Source organism: Periplaneta americana, chromosome 15, assembly GCF_040183065.1.
Source record: "Periplaneta americana isolate PAMFEO1 chromosome 15, P.americana_PAMFEO1_priV1, whole genome shotgun sequence".
Taxonomy (NCBI): domain Eukaryota; kingdom Metazoa; phylum Arthropoda; class Insecta; order Blattodea; family Blattidae; genus Periplaneta; species Periplaneta americana.
Window position 1 is genome coordinate 132,500,441 of NC_091131.1, and position 18,284 is coordinate 132,518,724.

Below are 18,284 nucleotides of genomic sequence, written 5' to 3' on the forward strand. Positions count from 1 at the left end.
GTGCAGATAATTATAATAAAGTCTGAGCATGGAACTGAATTTCAATAACTTAAAATGAGTAATCTTGATATCAATAATCATTATTTCATTAGTTTCAATATATTAAATTTGTGCAGCTCTGTTTATAAATATAATATAGTATTCTTTTTTAATGTTTAAACATACTTTTTTGTGCGTATTTTAGTGTATAACTAAAAATTTCAATGAAAGAAATAAGTATGATACCTTGATGTGCCTAAAATGCCTATTTTCATTAAAATAGAGCCTAATTTTACAAATTTTGAGCTTACTTTAGGCGCCTAAAACTGCAATTTTTAGTGCCTAAAAATCCGATGTCTACTTATATACTAACTCGCATCCTTCAACAAAGCCATTAGTCCCACCTAGATGGACAACAGTGAGTCTGTTGGACGCATTAACGGTAGTCAAAACTCCCGTAACGTCTTCATGCTGCTAGCACTTGCGAAACGTTAAACTGGTGTCTACCCATGTCTCGTCCAGGTACAAAATAGCTTTCTTATTGTCTATAGGTATCTATACTCCAATTTACAATGTTTTCCCTTTCAATTAAAAATTTTCGTCTCGATGCACACTTCGTCCATCTGAAACCCATTTCCTTTCGTATCCGGTGTAATGTTGTCGCCTTCCATTTGAAATCAATTCTGTCTTTTAACATAGGCAAAAGTTTCTTGCAGCTTGGTACTACTTTTTGTTCAGATATAAATCCTCACCCTCCGGTCAAAGTAATCTACATTTGCGTTTCGATAGTCTGGACGTTTCCGTTTTTTTCTAGGTGTCGACAAAACAATTTCTTCTTTGCAGTCTTTAATTTCTTTCCTTATACGCTGTATCGTTCTTATAGATACATTACAATACTTTTTTTTAGCCCTTTCTGTAGATTTCGTAAGAGGAATGCTAAGACATTGTTGTTCTTTTTCTTCATCACAGCATTTTATCACATTTGCAATAATATTTCTTTCTCCGCTATGGATTGTCAATCCTTGTTTCCTCTTTGTCGACATATTTACAATTAGTAAACAAAACCGCTATGTAAGGCTAAACTACCAATATACAATAATAAAAACTCTACTAACTGTATTATCATCAACTATATTGTAACTTTTATACAAAATAAGAATGTAACTTTACTATTTCAACAATAATAATCACTTTCTACAATTTAATTCTATACACTCTCGTCAATAATGGGATTTGCACTCAACACAGTACTCGTTATTGCACTCCACAGACGACAATGACAATTTACTTGGATTATTGAGAACAACAATGAATTGTTAATTTTAACTGATGTTCACAAAGCACTATTTACAAATCAGAACTGTCGGTTCTCAGTTCACAGTTCGTTTGCCTTGGCTAGTTCTTCTAGCTCAGTCACTCGAGTTCACAGTATCTCGAACCCCAGACCTTCAGAGACAATCCGCTGGGCTTCGAACTCAGGTCCCCCAACTGCGGTCCACTGCACTCAAACTCAGGACTTCCGGCTCCACAGTTACGGACACAACTCAAGTCGAACTTCGGTCTCGAAGCTGGCTTCACTGCTACACAAGACTGACTGGCTTGCTGTCCACTGACTATAACAACACTGCTCAAGTTCACTCGTGTGTCGTAATTCATAACCACATCATAGTTACGAGAAAGTACGATTGCTCGAAATTTCCAGAAGATAGCGCCTATCTAGGCTTCTCTGGATTTCTCTCCTCAGTCACCAGCTGCTTTACTCCCCCCTCTCTGCCGCGGACTAGAGTGCCATCGCTCCTCTTACGTCGCGCCCCTCCAGACCTTAGCGGCTGCAGCCCTCTTCGACGTGTTTTCTCGTGCGCCCAGCCCTCTGCGGGACGCGTGATCGAGCCTCGACTTGGCTGTCACAATATTAACACCAGAAAAAAAAAGAAAATTAAAACTCTGCTACTGCATTACAAAGACTTGCGGTATATTGAAACTATTCATCCTGTTGAAAATAATAAAACGCAACGAAAACGCCACTGTTATTTCACAAATCCGCAGACACTCATATACCTGTTGACACTAAAATGAAACGACAACTAAACCTCTACTACTATAAAACATAACGAAAATGCACTATTATTTCACAGACCCGCTGACACTCTCAAAGATACGTGCAGTAGATGTTTGTGAAACAGGAATAATGCCGTGAACAGCGCGGTGCGCATGCGCGACTGTTTATCCTCCACCCCGTCTAGATACTTTTGGCGACTTCTCCTGGCGTGACAATCACATTAAAACACATAACTTATAGAGACATATTACACACGTCATGACATCAAATATCAATGTTCTCGTAATATGACTGTTCCCCCTCATTCAATGGTCTGAAATCTGATCTAAATGCCAAACTACTACACTAACATTGGAACTCTATAGTTACATTTTTACACTCCTCTAGCAGTACTGGACTTTCCACTGTGAGTATTAAATAATTAAATACATTTTTACAATCACGTTACACTTCAGTTCTGTTTTCTGCTTTCAGTAAACTACATAAAGGACATGGAATATGAATTAAGTCGTCTAATTTTAAAAGAGAAGCCGGCATGGCGAATCTTAGTTTTTTTTTTTTCGGGAATATGTCAATAATTCTTCTTCCCTTAGAATATTTCTCTTTTCCTACTGGAACTGTCTAATTTGTTCATTATTAACGTAATAAAGTAGCGCAGCTACACGTTTACATGAGTTTCCAAGTCCTGCCGGGCAAGGGCAGGTGCTATTAATAATATTTATTTCACCGTCAATGTATAAAAAGATCGATTAGAGAAAAAATCACGAAAAAGAAGTAGTAGTAGTAGTAGTAGTAGTAGTAGTAGTAGTAGTAGTAGTAGTAGTAGTAGTAGTAGTAGTAGTAGTAGTAGTAGTAATAATAATAATAATAATAATAATAATAGGTAATCATCATCATAATCATAATAAATCAAAATGTATTGCAGTATCAACTTTGGGGGACATGCACTTGCTTCAAGAGATATTTGGTAAGGTGGATGAGTAACAGATGTTTGCCGGACTTCTGCTTTTAATAAAGAAAAATCACTCCTCTTCATTTCTTTCACATTATTCATGTGCCCATTAAAAAGATTGTTTCCTTTCATTAGTTCGGGACAGAAGAAAATATCAAATAATAGACTACATTAATATATATATGGATCATATGCGGAGACTAAGGGGAAGGCAGAAAATAGGAAAGATTAAAGAATGCTGCGTTTGCAATGGAAGACGTGCCTTTGGGCAGAACACTGAATGAATGAATCCCTTCTCACTAATATTACAACTTTTTAATCGGCAGAAAGCCGCATGTAATTTCTATATCATACATAAATTTAATACTGAATGAATGCGATCCTGAAGTTAAATAGGAATTGAGACACTACGCGGCGCCACCAGTACGATTTCCAGACCCGTGCACGGTGCCTATAGGCCCATATTGTAAATTATACGTACTGGTATGATATTGTATTATGTTATATTGTTGGGAGAATGAGAGTCATTTTGATAATGGTTACATTATCCACGATTTTAAATTTCATAATGAAAACACTTGAATTTTGTGTTGTGTTATATTTTTATTTTCCTCAGATCAAATTTAAACTGTTCGTGCAGAGACACGACATTCTGCCGAAATTCATTTAAATGGATACATGAGCTTATAATATGTTATTTATTCAAGATGTCATATGGAATCTTTTCATCAATGGCAAAGAAAACGGTATAAAGTAGTGATAATTAAAATAAATTTAATTGCATTTCAGATACAAGATGCGCCAGCGTCTCCTCCAGACATCAAAGATATTGAGAGTATCACAGTTGAAGAAACATCACCCCACTGGCAGAAACAAAAGCCGCCAGACATCTCAGACGAAAGAAGAATATCAGTTGATGGACTTGTAAATGAGGGATCAGTCACCTCAAATCCACCCCCAAAGAAGAGAAAAGTTTCTAGCGATCATTCTCCGAATATAATAGCGCCAGAAGAAGATCAGTATGAAATATTTGGAAAGACAGTTGCATATAAACTGAGGAGTATGAACAAAATTCAGCGATTGTGTACAGAAAACATCATCAATCAAGCTCTGTTTAAGGGAATGCTAGAACAGCTGACACCAGAGTCTACAATAGTGACGCATTCTGTGCAGCAAGCCCTACACTCGCAAGAAACTGGAAGAGGACAAAGTCAAAACAAAGTAGGAAGCTATATTTCAAATGTAGAGAACGTATTTAGTTATGATTCATAATCATAACCTACCATAGCTGCCATCCTTATGGGTCTCAGTTTGACCTTTTAACGATAAATTATCGATAATCTGTATAATGTTGAGAGTTCAAAGACAAGACAGTATTGGAGAAATAAAACTATACTTCTCCATCGGCCATGGTGAATGCAATAGCAAAACTGTGACGCTGCGTGGAAGTTACGGCGATTATGGCCTGACGACATACTTTACAGAACTCCTACGATATCGCGACACACTTATTTGTTTTCAATAATAATAATAATAATAATAATAATAATAATAATAATAATAATAATAATAATAATAATAATATGGGCGAATCCAGAAATGCATATAGAGTGTTAGGGGAGGCCAGAGGGGAAAAGACCTTTGGGGAAGCCGAGACGTAGATGGGAAGATAATATTAAAATGGATTTGAGGGAGGTGGGATATGATGGTAGGGACTGGATTAATCTTGCTCAGGATAGGGACCAATGGCGGGCTTATGTGAGGGCGGCAATGAACCTCCGGGTTCCTTAAAAGCCAGTAAGTAAGTAAGTAAGTAAGTAAGTAAGTAAGTAAGTAAGTAAGTAAGTAAGTAAGTAAGTAAGTAAGTAAGTAAGTAATAATAATATAATTAGAACCCGGATGTTTAGGCATTTATTTTGGTTAAAATAGGCAGGCATATAGGCACTAAAAATAGTAAAAATTGGCAGTGAAATTTATTATTCATGGAAACAGACAAAAAATAGACAAATACTTAATAAACTATCCCATACGGTACTTACTTTCCTTGGTTACATGTCACAACAAGATGCTTTTTTAAGTTGTCAGCTGTCATAGTGAGCCACCTGTCAGAGAGAACGTTTTTCATGGTGGAAAAAGATCTTTATACTTCTAGTGAAGTGATTGGAGCAAACTTAAAACAACTTATTTCAGAAGAACTGTCTACTTTCTTTCAGAGATCGGGAAAAACCGACTCAAAACGAGGGGTGTGAGAAGGGATTAGAGACTTCAAAGTACGCGTGACTTGTGCGTGCAACCGACAACAGTAACGGGACCTGGAGACTTGCTTTTAAAACTTCCCTCATTCCCTTTCTTTCGCTGATAAACCCTGAAGTGACCTGAGCACTGAGGGTTATACTGTTAAAACACCTTTGTTAAATGACATAAAAGATGGAATCGGTAGGGGACAAAAGTTTACGACTTCTTGGAAACATATGTATTGCTGGAGAATAAGATTCTTAGCAAATATTTGTGTGAAGTGAATATATATTTTTAATTTGTACAACCGTTATTTTTTGTTTTATATATATATATATATAATTTATGTGCGGTTTATTTTAAATGCATTAAAAATGTAGAATATGTATAGTAACGACGTAAAAAGGCTAAAAAAAAGGCATTTAACTTTAAAATAGACAACGGGAGCTAAAATAGGCAAAATAAAAATTGGGCCTATCGTCCCCAAATGTGTGGAAACGTGTTTATCTCTAATAGGTCTTTCATACATACAATCAGTTTAAAAAAGGCATTTTACCTAACATCCGGGCTCTAATAATAATATAATAACAACCAGTGCTTTCATCTAGAGAAAAAGGTGGTAGAACTCTGTGTTCATTGCACGGGAATTTTGTCGTTTTTAACCTCCTTTTCGTGCAACTAAGAATTTCAAGGTCTAAGCCGTTCCAGCGCGTTCCGCCAGAAAAGAAAGCACTGATAACTTCTATGTAGTGTTGGACATCCAATGTTGTAGTTAGATCGATGTTAACACGCAATCTTAAAAGAAAAGCAGCAACTTGAGTGGCATTAGAAAAGAAAAAAAAACAATATCTGTGTGTCAAAAACCCTAACCTGTCTATACTGGATGTCCGATAAAAGATTTTTATTATAGTTTTTGAAAACTCACCTATTTAAATTAATGTGAAGTCTGCGCTTGATGGGTTGCACAGAGTTTCTCTATACATGGCCTTATGATTGACAGGCCAACACGTAAATCATCTTCAAGATGCTGCAGTCTGTTCCTTTTTTTAGAGTTCACTATTTTCATGGTAGAAAAATGCTGATTGACACAAGTATGAATTTGAAAACGGCAGTTCTAAATAAATTTTTAGTTTATTCGAGACCATCGACTGATTTGACAAAACATTTCCGCATATAAAACACTCGGAATTTTGTTTATTTTCATCTTCACGTCACATAAAACCATATTGCAAGTATTCATCACTATATTTATGAAACGCATTACGTTTTTGTGAATCTTGAAGGGAATTTTTGCTCACATTATTTGAATTAGTATGCTGTCATGTAACCCAGGACTTGATTCAGATTGTATTTTTCGAATTAAACATTTGTCCATGATAAAGCTAAATAAAACACTTTTGATAAAATAGTCGCACTAACATCCGCTAACACGTATATTATACTGAAACTGACAAATATGTTCTGGCGATTCTAATCTCTGTTTTTTACTAAGTGGGAAGAGTAAACGAATTACTAAGCATTGTTGTAGGTGTTCACTTTCATTGCAATTATCGCCAGGCAGAAAAATTAAACTGAGCATTGTTGCAGGTAAAGCCTGTCTCAAAATAAAATGTACTGTATCAAAGACTTCGTTGTAAATAAAAAAAAAATGCTTTATGAAGAGACTTTCTGGATGGCATACGATACACCGGTTGGGAATCCCTGCCTTATTGGTATCAGTTGGGACGTTCAGACGTGCCTTTGGATAGTTGACTAAAGAACACTTTCCTCGTAAGGAAGTTCAGTAGGTGAAAGTGAAAGTCCTCACTTAACAAAATAGTATACTCATTTAACTGTCTCATCCAATCATCTTCCTACGAGAAAAAGCTGCGAATAAAGAAGCTGTGGAACTGTTGTCATGTAATATCTGATGACACTTTTTCTTCTCTTATAGCAAAGAGGAATATGATAAAAATGAAAAGACACGTTTTTATTCGTAAGAAAATTAATTCAAAGAAAACATTTGACACAAATTTTAAATATATAAAAATTAAATAGAATTTGGAACGAAAGAAAATATTGAAGCAATGAATTTATGATAAATTATCTCTATATTCCTAGAAGTAGGGATATATCCGTAGGGTTGGCCACACTGCAAACAGCTCTTTTCCCCCTCAACTGCAAGACACCCCTAGCGAGAACCTGTTTCGACGCGTGAACTTAGATGGTTCTTAAACACAATGCACGAAACAGTACGGTTTAAAATCACGTCATTGAATGGTTCTTTATCTTAATGGATGACAAAAAAAAAACCGAAGTAACTGGTTGTGTAAGTATCTCAATTTCGGTCAAATGTTGACTTGAATGGTTTTTTATCTCACCTCTTCAATTGTAAAAGCGTACAATTGTACAAGAAAGCATGTAGGTGTTACGTTATGTAATGAAGCATGCTGATGAAGAACAAAACAAAACAATACATACATACATACACACATACATACATACATACATACATACATACATACATACATACATACATACATACATACATACATACATACATACATACATCAAATTTTATTGTAAGAGATTATCTTTAAATGTTTGATTTTAAATTGGTACCTGCTATACTCAACCACCCCAACACCAGGTTGATCCACCCCGGAGTGTCGTTGGTGGATTGCACAGTTTCCAATAAAACCCGTGTAAATATCCTTTCATTTTAGCTGTTAGTTTTGACAACAACAGTGTCCAAACAACTTTTATAGATTATCTTTCTGTAAGTATGACCATAAATTGTTCTGAATATTGCATTTCTCTTTTGATAGAAAAATCATAACAAAACATCACGTTTCAAACTATTACAGAAATTGTATACATTCTTTATAAGTTTAAAGTAAACGCCACAGAATGGGGACTGGTTAAGTTACTGCTGATGCACACGGGGCTTCAAAATATGCGTTACCTGCCAAGTAACATTTTTTTAAAATTGTTTTGTTACATGAGGAAAGAATGATCCGAGAGACCGCCAAAGCTATTAATTCAAACGACGTAACATTGTTTCGTGTATATTGTACGCTTCAAATGAGCTCCAATTGGCTATAAAATGGAAATTCAAAGTTAAAAATAAATGTAAGACATATGAAAGGGCGGCGTCCAATCGTTATTGTCCATTAGATCGAAAGGTCCATGCGAAAAGGTCCATACCTAAACGTTCATATCTAAAGAGACTACAATGCATATTTTTTGTATAAATGAAAGTGTTCAGAATTGTCTGTACTGTGCGTACACAAGGGTGGGGGTTACCGGATTTGAACTCCCTCTTAAACTTAAAAAAAAATGACGTATTTAGATTTTAGTATTTTTTTTATCCATAATCGTTTTCCCATTTCTAATTTTTCACTGTCAGAGTAACAAAATCTACATCGACATAAGGCATAGTCCTCCTACTTCTCCTTCAATATAATCCCTGTGCTTGGTGCTGCGGCACGTTCGAATTAAAACAATGTTATCTTTATTATTACAGAGAGACCTACCGACTAGTACAGATCTTATCATAAAATGAAGCCAATACAATATGAAATTTAACATGTTGTGAAACATAGTTATTAAAAATGTTGTTTTGACAGTTCTGCAGTGCAGATGTTAAATTATTGTACATTGTCAATTGTGAACTCATTTTAAGAGCGGTATTGACCCCTTTGTTAGTTTGAGTTCTGACAAGGGAACCTTCTATCATGGTGAATTGAAAAGGCGGTAATGCCGCATATTTTTGGAAAGAGGCGGCAAATGTAAGTCAGCAGGTGAAATTTTTCCGCCTGAGCTCCATAGGAACAAAAGTTATGGGACTGTAAATTTAACAATACAGTCTGTGGCAAGTGACTTAATTTGCGCACTTAAAGGTTAAAATGAAGTTGTTTTTTAAGTCACTGCATTGCAAACGAGATATTGCAGCTGTTGTGCGTTTTAAATAATACTGCGTATTATCGCTAGGATGCGATCACCTACTTTTATTACGGGAAGGTAAGTCTTACTCGAGCTAATTCTGGTGTTACAGCTACTCTTACGTTTCATTTGTGCCATATACAGGATGGATCCGAAAGTTGTGGTTCAGATGGCGGTGCGGGAGTTTGCCACCAGTGACACTAAACCGTCAGTCGTATTCATCCGGATGTTTCATCAGTTGAAGAATGAGTTAAAAGACGAACAGGAGGCCGTGGAAACGTACACGTCGCTCTTATTGATGAAATACCAGATTTGAACGTGGAAGATGGGCAGCAAGATTATGGTGACATAGAAGACGAACTAATGACGAGACTCCAGAAAGTGGAGGACGCTGAAGAGACGGAGACATCACGTCGTCGCAAATCAGCACGTCTTCTTACATCCCTCTCCTAAAAGAATCAAAACGTAATCGACGATTACGAGCAGAAATCGCTCGACTATACGAACGATACAGTCAGCGGAAAGAGACGATCCTTCACCTCTGTAAAAAAAATCGATTCCTTCTCATCACACGGAAGATGCTTTACGATTACGATGCAAAAGTGAAGAAGAAGAAGAAGAAGAAGAAGAAGAAGAAGAAACCTGGAATGGCAGATAATAATGCCATGGTTCTGCAACATTTCAAAGAAATGTCAAGTACGAACGCTGTCATACATGATAGCACTATCAGGCTTTGGGGCATACAAGTGAAGGCTCAAATTGATCCTGACGACCGTCTTAACTTCAGAGCTTCTGACTCGTGGGTATTGAGATTCAAGCAGCGGAATCGTACCGTTTCTCGTTCTGTGGCGCATAAAGTGAGTAGAAACTTCTCAGCAGAGAGACAGAGGTGAAGCAGAAATCAGACAGCTTCGTGTCGAAGATGAAGCAGTTGTTCATCGATCGTGGCTTCACTTTTCGCTAGATCCTCAACACTGATCAAAGACGATTTGAAAAAAAGAGATTCACTCTGGACGAACTCTGCGTTTCAAAGGAGCGAAGAAATTTTATCCCACAGTAGTATCAGAGGCTGCGACGACGTACGCCAGTCATTTCCATGGACGGACAAATCTCCTCCCCAATGTATCTTCTGTCAGCCGATTCACAGAAAATGTTCCCTAAAAATAAACTTGCTGACTCATATAACATCAAATCATATGCTTCTGATTCAGCGAATATGCGGAAGGCAGATATGAAGGACATGCTTTCGCAAGTATTTTCGCCAGAATTTATTCATTGAATGAAGATCGATATCCATAATGTTTGCAATTCAGATGCACAACAGCTGAATATCTCGTTTGCAATGTAGTGACTTTAAAAACAACTTCATTTTAACCTTTGAGTGAGCACATTGAGTCACTTCCCACAGACTGCCATGTTAAATTTAAAGTCCCATAACTTTTATCCCTATGGAGCTCAGGCGGAAAAATTTCACCTGCTGACTTACTTTTGCCTCCTCTTGCCTAGTTCAAGTTTGTGCTCACATTTATCGTTTTACTTTTTCAAATTCCAAAATTTAATTAGATCTAAAGTATCTAGATGCGTTTCACTCATTGTAAAATCATGGGTAGACAAATTCCGAGCGAAAGATACCATGGCGACTAAAAAGTTTATGTTGCGCCTGAGTTTTTTTTTATTGAGTTCAAAATTGTTTAAGACTTCGATTTCTTTTATGTCACTGTGACTAATACATAATATTAACAAAATCGGTTGTAATAATGATGATAATAATAATAATAATAATAATAATAATAATAATAATAGTAATAATAATGATTTATTTAACCTGGCAGAGTTAAGGCCATACGGCCTTCTCTAACACTCAACCAGGAGTAAAGACTGCGTTACAAAAACACTACAAATTTACAAAGTACATTACAATTTTACACACAAAACTGAATAAGATAATGATAATAAAATGTAAACAACAAATAAGAAGAAATCAGACATAATATATAACATACAGAAAGAAAGAAAAAAACATAATAATATGTGAACAGCAGGTCAAAATAAATGAGGCATACAAAAAAAAGACAATTATTCATAATAATAATAATAATAATAATAATAATAATAATAATAATAATAATAATAATAATAATAATAATAATAATAATAATAAATAAGAATAGTAATAATGATGATGATAATAATAATAATAATAATAATAATAATAATAATAGTAATAAAATAGTGCAGTACAAAGTATACAGTGAATACAATATTTCTAAGTACACACAATAAGGAAAAATTAAGATTATATATAGCTCAACTTATCACATTGGTTGTAGAAAGTAGGAAGAAATTCAAATGTGCTTTTTAGATTAATATCGTTACATTTATTGGCCATCTCAAGATATTGTCACTACATAGCTTCAGTGAAGAGCACAGAGAGTCTCTGAGAGCTTGTGTTCGCACTACATAGATATTTAATATAGTTTAATATATTCCAGTAAATGTCTCCTTATCTTAGATCGAATGATTTTCTCATTGCATGTGTGGGTAAAATGTGCTGGCTGCTGAAAATAAAGGGATTGCCTCCTGAAATTGTTTTTTAGTTTTGTCTACCCCTGGTAATAATTAGGTACCTTCTATTGGATATAAGCTGCCTTTAAATAAATACTTCGTTATTATTATTATTATTATTATTATTATTATTATTATTATTATTATTATTATTATTATTAAATCCAAGTGGTATTTTGTAAATTTCACTGCATCGTGAATTGTTGACTCGCAACTTGCTCTCCGTACCAATCAAAGTTAGTTTAAAAATTATGGTTTATTTAACGACGCTCGCAACTGCAGAGGTTATATCAGTGTCGTCTGTCTGCCGGAATTTTGTCCCGCAGGAGTTCTTTTACATCCCGGTAAATCTACCGGCATGAGCCTGTTGCATTTAAGCACACTTAAATGCCATCGACCTGGACCGGGATCGAACCCACAACCTCGAGCACAGAAGGCCAGCACTATACCGACTATGCTACCGAGACCGACTCAAAAGTTAGTATGATCGACGTACAACTAACTTGTATTCAAAGTAACCAAACGCAGGACTCTAGTCATTAGATCATGTAGGTACGATTGGATCAGGAATCCTTTGCAGAGTACCCAAGAAGTATAGAAGACAATTTGTTCAGCCTGTAGGAAGAAGAGCAAGTGGTTGAGTTGAAATGCTATTGCAAATTAAAAGATACGAGTAAATTCAGTTAACAGTCAGTCATTGTCATTAGATATTACGAGACCTTGTCCGGCACAAGTGTCACTATGGATTTTTTCAATGAAGAAATCCCAGACCTCACTGCGAATCGAACCTGGGCTACCTGCGTGACAGTCTGAAGGTGTGACCATTCAGCCACTGCAGAGATTAGCCAATTGGTATACAATAGAATATTTATTATTTTTTTTTTAAGTAAGTGATTTTATCATTATTCCAAGTGTCAATGTAGGCCTACATATCCTGTATATGAAGATGAGTTGCTTCTTTCGCTGCCATATCGACCCACTCATTTCCATTTAAACCTTGATAGGAAAGGATCCAAACTATGATGATTTGCTTTGACTGACTGCAGATCTGAGTATAGTAATGTTGAATTTCATTGATCAATGGAGACATAGAGGATGAGTTTATGTAGGGCTTTTAAAGCAGATTGAGAATCAGTAAAAGCAGATACTGATCGCCATCAGAGTGTTACAGTAAATTTTCAAATGCTTCTTTAAATGTATATAGTTCAGAAGAGTAAACTACATAAAATATTAGCAAGGTACGCAGCATAATGTGAGTAGGATAAACTATTGCACACACAATGCCATCTTCAGTTTTGGAATCATCTGTACAAATATGAATATTGGAATTTTAATATTTAACAATTATTTGTCATAAGAACAGATCATTTTTAAACATTTGTTATCTGTGTTTTATTTGCAACTGTTACTCATCAGAAAGAAGATAATGTATTAAAGAAAAAAATAATTTAAATAAATTCTGTGCACATTATTTCATGGTATTTTTTTCTACTGGGCTTAAAATCAAAGTACCATTGTTTTAGTAATATTTCTGAAATTTTATATGGTTTTCAGTATAATCAAATCTTGAGTCCAGAATATAATTCACAAGAAAAGAAAGAAAACGTGTATTGTCATTACTATTTAGGAATATTTTTTCTAAAGAATCACAATATTTTCTGTAAGCTTTATCAGGAAAGTCAAAATACTGTATGAATTACATTTATATGAAAATAACATTCATCCAGAAATTTACTTCAATCACAAACACTGTTCTACAAAAAGCACAAGATTTTTAAATATTAGATACTCACTATTAAGTAAAACCACTGTAACAAGTGTGATGATGAAAAATAGTTCTTGCCCTAGAACACAAATTTAAAATCATTAAGTATTAAGTTATGTAAGTATAATTTTTAAAGGTTTTACACTGAAAATAAATATAATTAATTTAAAGAATTTTAAACATAAATGTTTTTCAATATTATCCTCCCATCTACGCCTTGGCCTCCCCAATGTTTACAAACAGTGAAATGAAATATTTAATTACAGTACCATATACCGAATTCGAAATGAGTCAGTGGAACACGTGGACAGCTTCAAATACAGATACGTAGTTCATTTTATGAGGAATGCTGAGCCCAGTGGCTGTGTTACAATAGCATCACTGGTCGTGTGCTGTGTGCAGTGTTGCTGCTAGATTTCAAATACGAAATATTGCGTACTTACCAATTACTTCAGATACTGTACTGCTGAAAATGACCTCATTCTGTCGTATTGCGACCTTCAGTTGTTCTGAAGTATGGGGATTATTTTTGTACACTTTATGCTTTAAGCTTTCCCATAGATAAAAATCACAGTAACTGAGATCAGGGTACCTAGGGGGACACAAACCTCTCCTTATTATCCGGTCTTTGAAAACTTTCTTTATGGTGTCCATTGAACATTCGGCAGTGTGTGGGGTAGCACTGTCCTGTTGAAAATAACCGTATTGTTTTTCTTCGTCTGTAAGCTGGCTGTATTTACATACGCGTCCGTATTCATAGTTGTGTTATGAAATATTGGTCCGATTATTTATCTCACACTAACTACACACCAAACCCCTACTTTAAGACTGTGCAACGCGACTTGCTGTACAATATTTGGATTTTCATCACTCCAATATCGCACATGACATGACATGATCATTGATAAAACCATTCCTCATGAGTCATAAACATTAACTGTGGATCAAGGTGTTCATTGTAAACATTTTCAAGAACCCAATTGCAAAACCATATTCTAGAGGAAATCTGTTTGCTTGATTTCTTGCATAAACCATATTTTATATGATAAGAATTTAATTAGCTTGGTTGCCTTGTGAGCTGACCCGCAGGATATGTTTGTTTCTTGAGCTAGATGAAGAAAAATTTCTTTGGACTTAATAATTTTCTAATCGTACTTTAATATCTTCAAGTTTTCCTGCAGTTAAAACATGTTGTTTACGCTCTGTAGATTTGTCACAAACTGAACCTGTTGTATGCCACTTTTTCATTAGCTTCGAAACACAAGACTGTGAAGGAATTGTTGAATTGGGAAATTTGTGTACAAATCTACGAATGCATTTGTTACAACTGTTTTTCTTTACGTAACAGTCCACTAGACAAATTCATTCTTCAATAGTATATACCATCTTCTCACAAAATGTGTACACCACAGCGAACTACTAACTCAAATGAATCAAGATATGTTGGAACCCAAAATTTTGTACAGGACACGTCATGGCTGAGGTTGCTTGCACAGTGCACAATTTTGGGCCATAATACAAGCATTCCTCGTAAAATGAACTATCTATAGTTGAGATGTACTATAAGTAGTAACATGAGCTGCTACCAGGAAGTCGAAAGGAGGATAGCAATGGCAAAGGAAGTGTTTAATAGAAAAAGAAGCACCTTCTGTGGACCTCTGGGAAAAGAACTAAGCAACAGATTAGTGAAGTGCTTTGTGTGAAGTGTGGCATTGTATGGAGTAGAAACATGGGAATTACGACGAAGTGAAGAGGAACGACTAGAAGCATTTGAAATGTGTATATGGAGAAGAATACTGAAGGACGAATGGGAAGGAATGGTAAACGGTAGAAAAGTTCGGGACAGAAGAAGACCCATAGTGACTGCAAGGTTGCGAAATTAAAATCTGAATAAAAGACCATTTAAGTAGCCTTGAGTAGATAGTACTCATACAGCCGGTGCAGTACATTGAGTGCATGAGCTTATTTCATATGTCACATAACAAAACAGGCATCCACGGAGAATGGTAGCTCAGTCATTCCCTCCAAATATGCAACATTGTTTCTTAATGCAACATTTAAAGTGAGTTTACACATCCTTACAGCTAGAAAAGGGCAGCTAATTTTTTTATACTTGCCTATCTGCTGAGGAGATTTGTGTACACAGTTTTAGAGGAAACTTCGACATGAGCTCATTAACAGTGCCACTGTGAGTTTCAATATTACATGGATTTGTTCTTTTCTGCTGAATGACATTAATTTATAACCATATCGTCGGTTTCTTGGTAAAAGTGACCTAGTCCAAAATACAAAATTGTTGGGTAAAAGCATTTAAAGGTTTAATGATCCATCCAAAAGGTAACTGTACTTCTTTTAGATGTTAGTAATTAGTTATTTTGAAGGTAAATGTGCTATATTATTAGTTTTTAATATAAAATTATGTCTTAAATTTTCATAATGCTTGGAAGCCTTCAATGTGACTTGGTCACTTTTACCAAGAAACCGACGATATAAGCAGAAATTGATGTTACAATTTCATATTTGTTTTCGTATACTTACAGGAATCAGTATTCACTTTGACAAAGACAGTTGTCAACACAAATAACAGGAAGATGCAGGTGAGTGAACCGATCATTCTAACCTGGAGAGAAATTCTGCAAAAGAATGTACCATAGTCTCGTTACACTAATCCATTCTTAAAACTTCTATCACACATATAACACATTATTATTTCACTTTTCACTTACCTGTGACTAAGTAATGTGTTTAGTATGAGGAATAGTGTGTTGGGTATGGTAGAGGCAACGCTTAAGTAAGCTGTAAAGCCAGCCTGAAGTTCTGTCCTCCTGTTGTCCTGTTCCGAATTGTTGCCACTAACATCACGGAACTTGAACATCCAGTACTTGAAAAACAATTTAATTTTCTTTTAGAAAGTTTTCTTAGGCAAGGTGCTGATAATGATTTTGTTTAACATATTATGACATCCAAATGTATCAAGACTCATTCCCATATTGCTAGTCTAAACATTTCTATTATCTTGGTTAATTTGAAGTGAATATGTTTTTGTTCGAGGTACAATAGATGAGAAAATCTAACATTTTAGCATAAGAACTCCGTAAGATATTGCACATGCAAAAGTGTATGCATGCTGTCATCTATAAAGCATTGCATAATCTACAAGAAAATGAATAAACGACAATCATTATCTAATAAACAACTAGCATTATCTTCATATAACCAGATACTGCCAAGAAAGTTATGAAGTCTCTGCAACAGAGGGGAGCGAACTGAAGATGGAGGAGTTTATTATTGTATTAAACAATAAAACATCATATCCCTAATGATAAAAAATAATAAAATACAAAACAATAAATTGAAGATATATTCATGCAGTCATAAACCCCCAGTCACTTATTATTATTATTATTATTATTATTATTATTATTATTATTATTGTTATTATTATCATCATTATTATTATTAATACTATTATTATTATTATTATTATTATTATTATTATTATTACAGTAGGACCTCGATAATCCAAACTAATTGGGCCCAGGTGTAGTTCAGAATATCAAATATTAAGAATTAGTCACCTGAACTTCTGAAAGCAGCTATTTACTTTCGCTACATTAAATACAATACTTACAATGCATAAATATTTATAAAAACAAAACAAAGAAGGTGCGTAAAAAACTGATTTTTCAATACACACTTAAGTTACGGTAGTTAAACAGCTGTGATTATATAGCAACCTGTGCCAAACTGCCAATGATCACCTTGCAAACGTGTGTTCGAAAATTTGAAGTTATTCATAATTTTATTATGCTGATATTAAAAAAAAAAATAAACCCGCAGCAGTTAAAAGAAGCTAAAGACTATTACTTGACTGTAGCTATTGGTATTCAACATAATTACAATGAACTTAAGAGGGAAGGACTAATATGAAAGAGACCTATTTGCGGTTTTATCTTAACATGTTTGAATTAAATAGGCCCTAATGATGTACTTAATTTTGCGAATCAAATTCCTGACTTTCAGATATGGGACCAGTATTCTACGATGAGACAAATTAAAATTATAATTCACTAATAAAAAACATATAACACTGAAGATATTGAGATCAATAAGTTATAAATACGCATTAGAGGCAAGTTTTATTTTGAAATGTAGGAAAGAGAAACTGCACCTCAGGCGTAATCTTAAGTAAGATAGGCTCAAATTTTGAACAAAATATTCCAACTAATCAGTGACAGAAATGAGAGTAACAAAGGTGATTTTGATATAAACTAAAATGTGAATTTAATAACTATAATAATAATAATAATAATAATAATAATAATAATAATAATAATAATAATAATAATAATTTACTGCTAGAAGAAAGATACACATTGCTTTTTTATATAAAAAAATCACCCCAGTACCCCCAGAAAGAGTACATACTTTTGCTCAGGAGGCATTCCACAAAATTTTAAGATAAATATTTTATTAATTAACAGAATAAAAAGTAAAAAGAGTAATAGAAAAACACAGATATTACAGTAATTAAAACTTTATATTTTTCTCCCTAAACAATGCATTTTAAATTGATTTTTTAAAATAAAGAGCATTAGCCAACTGAATGTTTGGGAATTTAGCTGTTTTTCCTTGTTATAGAGCCTTGGACTGAAGTTGTTACTGTGATTACAAGCTACAGTTGTGGTACATTTAGGTTCTGTCAAGCATATGTTGTTGATCTTTTAGTTTTATATTTATGTGAATTCAAATTAAACATATTTCAGTTTTATGTACGAAATTCAACAAGACATTGTTATAAATTT

At 34.5% G+C, this 18,284-nt stretch overlaps 1 protein-coding gene across 1 annotated transcript in view; it reads left to right on the forward strand.

Moving 5' to 3' along the window:
- Positions 1–16,133, forward strand: part of LOC138715738 (uncharacterized) — a 51,845-nt gene extending 35,712 nt beyond the window's left edge. Inside the window, exons 2-3 of the mRNA XM_069848794.1 lie at positions 3,780–4,211; positions 16,020–16,133. Of these exons, the coding sequence (XP_069704895.1) occupies positions 3,780–4,211; positions 16,020–16,133 (546 nt within the window). The remainder of the gene's footprint in view (positions 1–3,779; positions 4,212–16,019) is intronic.
- Positions 16,134–18,284: the final 2,151 nt, after the last annotated feature.